The sequence below is a fragment of the Athene cunicularia genome (genome assembly GCF_003259725.1).
Source record: "Athene cunicularia isolate RWA chromosome 9 unlocalized genomic scaffold, athCun1 chr9_part1, whole genome shotgun sequence".
Classification (NCBI taxonomy): Eukaryota; Metazoa; Chordata; class Aves; order Strigiformes; family Strigidae; genus Athene; species Athene cunicularia.
In genome coordinates, this window is record NW_020799110.1 from 11,557,539 (window position 1) to 11,569,139 (window position 11,601).

The 11,601-nt window shown below is 38.6% G+C and overlaps 1 protein-coding gene across 1 annotated transcript in view; it reads right to left on the reverse strand.

The window, feature by feature from the left end:
• The window catches only part of PSMD1 (proteasome 26S subunit, non-ATPase 1), a 74,746-nt gene that overhangs the window by 21,536 nt on the left and 41,609 nt on the right, over positions 1-11,601 (reverse strand). The window contains exons 17-18 of the mRNA XM_026854978.1: positions 4,639-4,753; positions 1,434-1,552 (exon numbers count right to left, since the gene is read on the reverse strand). Of these exons, the coding sequence (XP_026710779.1) occupies positions 1,434-1,552; positions 4,639-4,753 (234 nt within the window). The remainder of the gene's footprint in view (positions 1-1,433; positions 1,553-4,638; positions 4,754-11,601) is intronic.

Below are 11,601 nucleotides of genomic sequence, written 5' to 3' on the forward strand. Positions count from 1 at the left end.
AAGAGGATTAGGGTGCTTGGCAAACTGAGAGGAATTTATTCTCATAATGTCCTTTCACAGAAGATAGTATCATCCTTATTTTTTTCAGGTGGGAAGCTGAGGCACAGGAGTGCTATACAATTTGCCCAACGTTAAAGGAGTTCAGAATGACTAAACCTCATCTCCTATACAGACTGCTGGCATTCCAAGCACCTGACCAAGGAAGAAAAAGTGAAAACAACAAGCAGTTTCTTCCCACAGAAAGATAATGCAACTTACTTCGTATTACAGAGACCTTGTATCCTGGAAGACGAGGGGATCCAAGAGAACTCCAGTGTTCTCCACTGGCTTATTCAGTTGAACCACAATTATTATAATATAAACAACATTCCCAGATTCTGCTTGGTGAACTGTTTTGGGGTTTTTTGTTTGTTTGGGTTTTGTTTGTTTGTTTTGTTTCGCGGGTTTTTTTTTTAATAATTCAAAGGAACAAACTGTCTGTCAGCAAATCTTTGTGTTCCATGACTTGGAGATACTCAAACACCTGTATTTGCAGATTTTCCTCACTGACTTTCCCAAGTAAAATTTTCCACTGGACAGAGAGGGTTTTTTTCTTACTTCCCATCCAGATGCAGTACAAAAGTGGCTGTTTTTATCACAGTTCACTTTCTAAAATGACATCAACAAAAGCAACCCATATATGACAGATGAGTAGCAAAGTACCAGCTACTGCTCTGCCTCAGCAACCATCAGAGCAAATGAAATGTGGAACCTCAGAGCTTCTATTAACGTTGACTTTTAGTCTGTACAAATGTTTGCATATCGTCATCTGTCATATATTCACAGGGCAACCTATTTTTAAAAGCTAAACACAACATATGCAATCCTTTTTTGCATTCTGAGGAGAAAGAAAAACCCCATTAAAAAGATGTATTTGCTATGAAGCCACTAAGCCAGTTCTGACAGTAGAAACCAGTTCACCTGAGAAGTGTGATTAGCTACATAAGAAACATAGTTATAACACGACTTCCCTGCAGAGTGACCACATCCAAAACTAAGTTTACTATCACCAACTTTTTTACTAAATAATGTTGTTCACAGAAATCATGAGCACACAGGTCTCAGTGCATGTTAGTGGAAGACTGTCACTTTCATATCATTACAAGATGATTTTAGACAAGATCATCTTTTAAGAAAGAGCATTTATTCTTCTAACACCTAGATTTACAATGCTGTCATCTATCAGGCATGTTTCAATCAGCATGCATTGCTTCCCCATTCGAAAGTACATGCTCTGATCCACGCAGGAGCTTCCTGCTGTGCATTCAGCTCTGACTCTTCACGAGGCACGTACACTTTCTTGCCAATGCTTACGTGCAGTGCCAGGCACTATAGATTTGTCATCCAAGACCATCTTTCCACCAAAAAAAACAGTATGCAAGGTATGACACATTACCTTTGGGCAGGTAATCTCAGTCTGCTGGATCATGATAAGGGCAGATGCAATCAGAGCTCCTTGACGTACATAGTTCACAGGATCATTTGTCATTGGCTCAAGCAAATTAATTGCTTCCTAAAAAAGACCCCAAGAAATAAGCAGTTGCAAAGTTAACACTTATTTTTAGTATGCCAGGATTCAGTACTCTAATGAAAGGTTATCAGATTGATGCTATCAGATACACTTTTATTTTTTCTGTTCTTGGTAAATGAAGCAGAAATCTGTAGTTCTGTGGATTTTAATCTAAGAATTGGGAAGCAAACAAAATGCAAAAACCAAATGATGAATGGAACAAGATCTACCTGCAGAAATAGGGCAACAGATAAACAACAGTTGTTGAAAGCAAGAGATGCATTCATCACATTAGAACTACTGACATGCCTTAAACAGTACACAAATTATTCATACAATTTCTTTGCCACTCTTCCCAAGAAAATACATTAGCATTATCTTCATTTTCTGTGTAAGGAACAAATGAACCAGATACATCAAACTACATGTTGGAGGTTATAAAATGAAATGGCAAAACAATGCAGGTCCCAAATTCTTGGCCTTACACTTCATTGTTAGAGCCTGTAACATTTAGCATCACATGAAAGCATTCACTTCAAACCTACATCAAGTGGGGCTGCCTCTGAGCACACATATAGGAAATCAAGGTTTTAAAAACATTTAAAAATGTGCTATAATTTCTTCAAATTCAATAACTTACCAGCTAAGCACAACAGGAACATGATCCACAATGGTCTATCAATAAGCATTCCTTTCAATGCAGTCACTGATTATGAAAAACTGTAAGGGAGTCTTTTGTAATAAATGCTGCTTAGATGTACCCAAGACCAGCATGGACAATTTGCAGGCATATCAGACTATATCATCGATATAGGCCCTTTTTTTCACCTCCATTTACAGTTCTGCCACTTTGCAAGGCATGATTTAAAATACACAGAGAATTGTTACAAACACAAATTGATTTCTAACCATTTCTAATCATGTCCTCAGTGCACATTATAGAGGACAACTGAGCTCATCTAAACATAATGCTACCAAAATGAGATTCCCACACACCCCCACACCCTCCCCCTCCCCAATTTCCTTTCAGCTACCCAGTCCCTCCCCTTTCCCTGGGCTAGCTGCAGACTTTCTCTCACCTCTCAATGAGCTTCTCCAGCTCAGTAATTCAACAGAGAACCGTTCCCTTTTTTGTTGTTGTTATTTGGGTCAGTTTTCTGTGAGTTTGTGTCTGAATCAGCTCACTAGGGAGCTGGACAAGAGACAGAGCCAAAGGTGGCAGGAGGGACCAAGACTACCCATTTTAACAGCAGAAAGTTGTTAGTCGGCTCAGCCAGACTTCAGCAACCATGTCCTTCAGATCTGGGCAGAATAAACTTAAGATAGCAGTTTGTACAGCCATGGGCAGCACAGATAAATTTGGTCTGTGGCAACACGGGGGCTTTCTAAAAGCACTCCAAAATGGCATGGGAAGCAAGCTGTTAGTCTTCGGAACAGGAGAGACAACAGCTAGGCATCCACCCTAAGAAGCTCAGAGAGAGCTCTTTTAATATATGATGTGATCTTCTGATTACAGAAGTCAGACATAATCCCTTGGTAATCTCTTGTACAGAGCTCTCCTGTCTATACTTAAACTGAGGACATGAGCAAATGCAGTAGAGTGCATGAGTCTCCCAGAACAGATCCCTCTCAGTGCTACTTCTGTCAGAGCAAAGCTTTTTAAAACAAGCTGATTTTACACAAAATGCTATTTCTAAGAACCACTTCTAGAATAATATCATGTCTTTATTTCAACTGCTTTTGCCAACTGAGCTATCTTGGAAGCTGTGCTTCTCCACCTGAAGATGACTCATTCATTCCTTGGCATGCATTCAGCACCATGTATGGAACATCCACTATGACAAAAAGCTGAACTTTCTGATCTCCAAAGCTGAATATATTTGGGCTTTTAAAACCTACTAATATTAGCCTTGGAAGACATGCCTGCATTTAATCAGATGGTTTAAGTCTTTATCACACAATGTATCTGGAAACAAAACAGACTTCTCTGTGCAACTAAAAGCAATTCCACTTAAATCAACTTGTCAGATGCAGCAGGTTAAAAATAATTAGCTCCTTGATTTCACCTTCCACTTAAGAATAAAGTAACCTGGATAAAAATAGGACTTTAAGTTTGCTTTCAAATCTGCATGCTTTAGATACTAAAGATGGCAGGCAGTGTATATCAGCATTCTGTGCACTGCATAACACAAGTGACATGGTGGGGAGCACCCACTTGCAAGAGCCACAGACCAAGTGTTTAATACTAGTTGAGGAAGGGATGATACAGATAAGCATGAGATTTATCACAAACTCAGAAGCATTAAATATTACTTCCACATGGGCGGTCTATGCATCTGTTTTGAAGCTGTGATTCAGTACCAGTACAGATGATATACACATGTGGGTGAAGTAGAGGAAGCTCATCCCAAAGTTTACTTGCTGCTTGTCCCAGTGAGCACTCAGTTCCCACAGCAAAGTGGGAATCGTACTCTAAAAGGCCCTTGCTATCATCTATGAGAATTATCCTTCAGTGACACTTATAAACTTTAATTTAATAAAATTTACTGGCTGTGAATTACACATCTGAAACTACAGTAAATTTCATTACTTTTCATTGTACTTGGCTTTATTACATGGATCTTCTATGAATTGTGTATCACAGGAAAGAATAAAGGAGCGAGAAGTTATGCAAAACACCTGTCGTTTTCCTGTCACTAGCAGCCCCTTGCTCCCCGCCCCCCAAAGCAATCTGTAAAAGATCAACTTCAAGAGCAAAGCTATTGCTTTTGGAGTACTGAATATACATTTAAAGTTCAGTGGCAATTTGACAGTAAAAAAACCCAAACAACTAAGAAAAGTTTTGAAGACAAAATTCCAACAATGTGGCAATAATGTATAAAATATTCTTCTACTGTATGTATTCTGTACAAGCAGGAAAATAATCTCTATGCCCAGGACAGTTAAAGAATTTGAAGTAGTACTGCTCTACTCTAGCTAACTAGCTGTGTACATGTGCAAGAAATATGATCTGTGTGTGCAACGTTTCTGCACAAATGTGTCAGGAGAGAGCAGAAACAGTCTTGGCAATGGATGCTTCTGGTCCTCACCTTGTTTCCAGTGCCTGCACAGCAGATACCCAAAGCCATGGCAGCCCCGTAACGCACATGGGGATTGTAGCTCTCTGACAGCAAAGAAACCACACTTGGACACTGCTCAGGAGTCCTAAAGAAAGCAAAAAAAGAATGATGTTTATTATTATTATTGTTTTTCAAAATATAGAGACTTCACTCTGTTCATACTGGAAAATTTTAAACTGTCCTTCCACACCGTATGTTTTGCATTTCTCAAAATGTAACCAGAAGGGTGGAACAAATGGACTAAGAGAACAGGGAAGTGCACAAATGAATAAACTTTCCTATCATTGCAGATAACACACAGAGATCCCACTATTAGTCTTCCTTTTTAGTGCATATTTTCTGCCTTTAAAAGATTACCCAGCAGAATGACATATCTATTGAGATTGAGGTCTTTATCTCTAGAAATCATGCTATTGTGACAGACTTTCCACTAGCAGAGGCTTACTCTCCACGGGACACACACTACTAAATCTCTCAAGGTTGGTGGGTCCCAAACTCGCTTTAGCAGTCACTGCTTCTGCTGACTCCTCCTCACCCCCACCTAGTGCTGTACATCAAAGCATGTGAGGAAATGCTGATGTGACACACCCCTCCAATACATTTATCAGCAATGTCTACTGTCACCTCCTTACAATATTATGCTGTGATGTTGCTGCCTTTTAGATCTGAAATAGGAGTACACGCTCCATGCCTTGCCAGCTGGGAACCAGCGTCCTGTTGGTCATTACAGTAACAGAACTTGTAACCCAGTGCTGGGGGAGATGAAAGGAAACCCTTAATTTTCTACAGCAAGAAGCATGTGTTGCTAATGCAAACATTCTTGTGAATATTGAGTATTTCTGAAGCAGGGCAGAACTCACAGGATATATTCGTTTCCCTCCTGTCTTTGTAGTCATATTTATTACTCCATTAATTTTGATGCCACACAAGCCGTAGTATTGTACACTGCCAACTCCAGCACTTCCAATGCAGCAAAGGCAAAGTTGTTTGTAAAATAAGTATCTCTGCATGAGACAAGACTGCATTCTGAACTCATAAGCATCACAAGCACATCCATCACAGCTAATCTGTTGAATTTACCCAATCTCATGACACCAGGAACACAAGAGCAATGCAAAAATGCAGTTGGCAAGTACACGCTCATGAAAAAGAAAGATGGGAAACTATAAATTGCAAATGATTTAATTATGTTTGTTTTCAAAGTTCACATCATCTAGTTATCCATTCCACCTGACTGTGTCTTACAGCCCAGAGACTAGCTTTAGTTGTCACATTCACAATCCTAAATGCAGTCTTGCAAGCCATTTTGACTATAAATTGATTTCAGACTGGAATGTACAAAGGAAGAGCCACCACCACCTTAGTTTTAGCTTCCCTTATGTTTGCTACACTGAAAGATGGAGGTTGGTGGCGGCAACGCCTGTTGTACACAGGAATCATGTAGGATCATTAACTGTCTATTAAAGCACTCAAGAAGTCAAGAGATGAAAAATCATTAGAGTATGATCCAGCATTGGTTTTATTTAAATGAATACCTGAATCATAGAAAACAGAAGAAAAAAAGACCTTGAACAATAATCCAGTTCATTCTTTTCTTTCATTATGTCTGGGGACAGAAGACATGCTCATAACCACACATCCATACTCCAGTTATACTCTACACACAAAATCAGTTCATTTCTATTCTATTATCTCTTCCCATTTCAACACTTTTCCATAGTCTCCTTTGATAATTAGTCCTAAACTCCTCTTTACACTCCTCTCCTGATCCAGTTGATCACAGACAGGCAACACCACCACACAGGCTCCAGTCCTCCTTCAGCATTGCTGAAGGTACCCAGGTTTCAGAGGCTACTCAACCCCTTAGCAGTAATGGCAGCAAGCACCCAGATCTCCTACTTCATCCCTGCTTCCAACAGTCAGTTCCTTTATGAGTCTTCCTAAAACATCTGCATGGGGAAAGAATCCCATCTACCACCATTGCCTTGCAAAAAAAAACCCCTCCAAACAGCATCAAAACACCACATATAAAAGAATAGAAAAATAAACACAAAGTTGCTGGAAACTCTGTTGCCTTTAACATGCAGCCATGATGACAAATGTTAAGAAGGGGGGAAGAGCTGGGAAATGGAACCATTCTGTCCTTCAAGGAAACAGTAGAAGTGAAGACTATAAACTAAAAGATACATTTAAAACTACCTGTCAGTCTCTTGCTCAAACAACAGCTTGGATGCTGACAATGTTTTTTTAAATAATAAAGCTGATGTGGAGAGCAGGAGTCACAAATCCTATAATAAATGAGCCCAAGCATTCAGCTGCACAAAAGATTTCAGCTCTTGCACAAAGACTCTTAACACCTTTGTGTTTGCTTTACTTCAGCAAGTGTTAAACAGGCAGATTGTGAGCTAAAGAAAAGAAAAACATCTGGCAAAGATGTGATTATGCACTTTGAAGCATTAATCATTAAATTCCTGTTCAGAAAGCTGGATTTCAGAGAATCATTATCTTGGACATGTCTCTGCGTCTGCAGGCTCAGAAGTTCCAACAAAGTTTTTATTATAAAATTATAAAATGTACACTAACTGATTATGGAATTCTTAGCCAGAGTGACATTATTGGTGGCATTAAATGCTTTTATTTCAAATCCATCCATAAAACAGTCAAACATTTTAACAGGGGACCTTCTGTAAATCCACTCAGAGTTAAAGCTACTCAATGGGTCCCATCACTTTCCTCAGTAACAGAGTCTTCTTGAGCCCGCAGTCTTCCCACATAATAGAGAACTGGAAGCCAGAATCACAAGTGGGTTGAGGAAGCAAGAGTCTTGTAAAAATTCTTATCAGAGGAACACAACTTCAGTACACAAGAACACTGTTGGCATCAATGCTTAAGCAGTAACATTTGCTTGCTCACTTTATTGCTGAGACACTTTACAAAGTCCTACACACTGTTGCCAAAGGTTAGCCCATATAAAACCAAACCCACACTTAATTAAATTCATAAAACACAAAACAATTCTGTCAAGTGATCAAAAGAAAAATTAAAGCCCTCATAAGCAGTTACAGGCTGCAATTGTGCTTCTGTGGCATTACTTCCAACTGATAACCCAGTTGGGGAATATGTTTGAAACATCACCATGTTCTCCCCCCAGCCCCAGGCTTTCACCCTTCCCTTAGAGCACAGCTGCTGACTTGACACACAGCACAATGGAGGGGCAGTCCTGCTGCTGACAGATGAAGTTTCCACTTCACTGGTACCAAGCCCCATGCAGGTTCCTAAACCAAGTCCACCCTCCTGCTCCCTGTCCGAGACCTCCACTACCCTGTTGTGCTGATGGCTGAATCATTCTGCTTACTGAGTAGAAACCTCCAAAGAGTATGAGAAAACTTAAAAACAGTACTAAAAAAAGATAAATGGTTTATCAGAAGTCATGTTCAGCAACAGTCCTAATATGGGCATCTGCTCTTACTACACGTTAAACACCAAGATAACATCACATGAAGTATCAGGATAACATCTGGAGATTTAGTGGGCAGAAGTTTCATCTGCAGACACAATTTTTTTCCCCCTATTAAAAGCCATAGTAAAATGGAGTATATTTAATATATTTTGAGGACAGAAGCAACATACCATAGTCCTCTAGTCCGACCTTCCCATAACAAAGTCCAGTCATTTCATGTAAAAATTCCTATATCAAAGCCTAAGGCACATCTCTAAACTGGGATGTATATCTTAGAAAGATAGGAAATGTCTATTTTTAAAAAAACAAATTATCTTTAATGCACTGGTTCCTTCCTTTTTTCCTAACACTGGTTTTGCTCAAGCAGTTTGATTTTGCAATTACATTTTACTACAACAGCAAAATGACGACAAAAGAACAGTCTGATTATTTCCTTCATTTTCATCTGAAAACTGTTCAACTGCTGCTACATATGCCATCAAAACACAACGTCAGTGAACCCAGACCTGTATACAAAAAAAAAAAATATCACAACTAGCTTCAACTTTGTTCTGTTACCAGGAAATTAAGTGAATCAAGAGAATAAAAATGCCTAAAGGTTTCTCCTATAGGCTTCAACACAGTAGTCAACTACAGCTTTGTTTCCACCCTACACCAGGATAAATTTCACTGTCATGATATATGGGCTGTAGATTAAGGACTTCTCCAAGATCCCGTTCAGTTTGTTCCAGAAGTCATAAACAAAAATAAAGATGCACCAAGATAGTAATGAGAGATTCTCAGCAAAACATAATAGCTAGCATTTTATGAGTTTTACTCACCAACTGGCTGCTCTCAAAACCTCCACAAGAAAAAAACAACCTATGTGCTAAGGATTTTGAATATTCATGGAAACCAGAACCAGAGGGAACAAAAGAAGCTGCTTAACTATTGCCCAATTACCTTAGCCTTAGCCTCAACTTTTATCTCATTCCTGGGGATGCTAATCTCCTGGATATAATTAAATATGTGACATATTTATATACACATATAAATGTTATATTCTCTGCCTAGAAGCTGACGCTTAGCTTGTGGGTGCTCTAGAATTTCTGAGAAACCAAAGAAAGTTTTGGATTTTTCATTACTTCCAAAGAGAGAGGCTCTTTTCTTAAGCCTCCAGTCAAGAAATCACAAAATAAACCCCAGGATGTCAATTGTTACTAACACAGAGTAGTATGAACAAACCACCCAGATCAGCTGGACACAGGTGGTCAGCTTTCCTTTCAATTCATGATGTTGACCATGGAAGGTTCTCCACAGTTTGCAGACTACCCTGAAACTGTAGTTCCTTTTCACCATGAAACATTTCTTACACCAGCCTTATTAGGAATCTGTAAGGAACCTAAACAGGTGGGCGCTTTTTTTTTCCTGAAGATAATTACAACTGTAACATCTGCAGATACTGTAATTCTTAGCAGGCTTTATCTGTAAGCCCCTTATTGGGCTACTGAAAGTTGAGGAACACTGTTAGACATTGACTCTGTTTAACAATTCCCTTTAGTCTTTTTTTTTTTTCCAAGAGGCATGCAACAACATCACAAGTCAAATCAAAGACTTGGACTGCTGTATCTTGAAACATATTCCACTTAAGTTTCTTAGATCACAGTCCAGTTAAAATCACATCCAAATACCTTTGTGCAGTTTATTGCCAATTCTGTACGTTGCACATCTTGACAGGTAGAGGACTATTGCCATTTCTCTTTACATTTCAGCAATATTTAAACATTAAACCCTATATATGTATATAAGGTAGAATCAATAAGTAAATAAACAAAATACAGAAAATAAACCACTACACTCGTAATTGAGACTAAAAATGGAAGCATCTGATGCATCACTAACATACATTTATATTTTTAGTCTAAATATTTAAGGACTTTGTAACTCACTGAAAAATGAAATGTCAGAGAATTAAAGAACAATGTCAAATATATCTTTTAAATTCCTCATTAAGTTTCCTCAGTTATATTTCAAAAGATTCTAAATATTTATTACTTTATAAACTACTGGACATGAATTAATCATTTGATACAGAACTGTTTCCACAAGTTGCTTTGGTATTACAGTGACAGATTAAAAACATAAGAAAAAGCTTAACAGAAGTTTAATTTCATCCATGAATGAGTTAATAAAGGAGGAATGCAGGTATCTAATTGCACAAATAGCAATCATTTCTGAAGGGGGTGTGTGTAGCAGAGGGGGGCAAACATAGAAGATGGAAAACCTGCAGAGAAAAATAGAACAAACTGACACATTTTGGTGTAGACTAAACATGGGCTTAAATCCCATGTCTTTCTCTCTCAACAAAAAGGATCGGAGTTATTCCTCCACCAGATATTTCCTGCAACTATCTCATGTGCAACACAGACTCCTTCTCCACAATGTTTTCCTTTGAAATGCCTCCTGGTTGCCTAAGCAAGACTTGCTGAAGAATGAGAACTTCTAGGAGGCCTCCCACTGTCAGGAGGATGAGGCTGAGCACTGCCAAGAGGCACAGCAGATGAACTTGAGGGATAAGGACTGACTGAATAACACTGTCACCAGTGTCAGGTCACATCTAACGTAGATGTGGCACCACTCAAAATAGCATTGGTAATTTGAAAACAGAAATAACAGCAAGGGGTAGAAAAAAATATCTATGCATTGTTCAAATATTCCAGTTACAGTAGACTACGAGTCAAGTCTGGAAAGATTTAGGGTTTAACACTCGCTAAACACAGGAGAGGAACTGGATGTGGCGGCATGGCAGTGGCATGCACAAAAAGCCTGGCCAGAAGCACGTAGTAAAGAACCTGCTGCAGATCTGTAATAGATATACAAGAGGAGGTGTTTATCAAAAATTATTCAAACCTGGGAAAGTTCAAAAAACATCACAAAATGAAGATAAGTTTTCATGTCATCTGAAATGAAACAGTGCACTAAGCAGGTATATGTGCTATGAAAACCTACATGCAACTAAACTCATATGATCTTTCTCTATATGAGTTCCTAAGAAAACTGTTTTCATTTGTATTTAAAAAAAAAATTTCCTTTTCAATTAGATATGAATGCATTTATACAGCTTTCATCAGCGCAATCTGCAGGCAACATCACAGCCTTCAGTTGGTGCTTCATCAAGGTTCCTCCTGACCCCCAATTTATTTAATTTAGCCATTCTAATGGCTAAAGAGATGATTTTGTCACATAAATTACATTGTAACATCCACTGAGGCATTCCAGAGAAGTGTGAACACTTGATTTTCACTTTGACCAGAACAGCTCTTTACTGCAGTAACCAACAGTGATGCTTCTCAGACAGTAAGATATGTGAAGAAAATTTATAAAGAGGTGATGCAGAACTTAAGTTGACAAAATTACACTTTTATAACTCTGATACTTCCCCCACACTGAAGTGATTGAGGTATAGTGTCTTCTGTGTTGTGAAAGAGAAATGT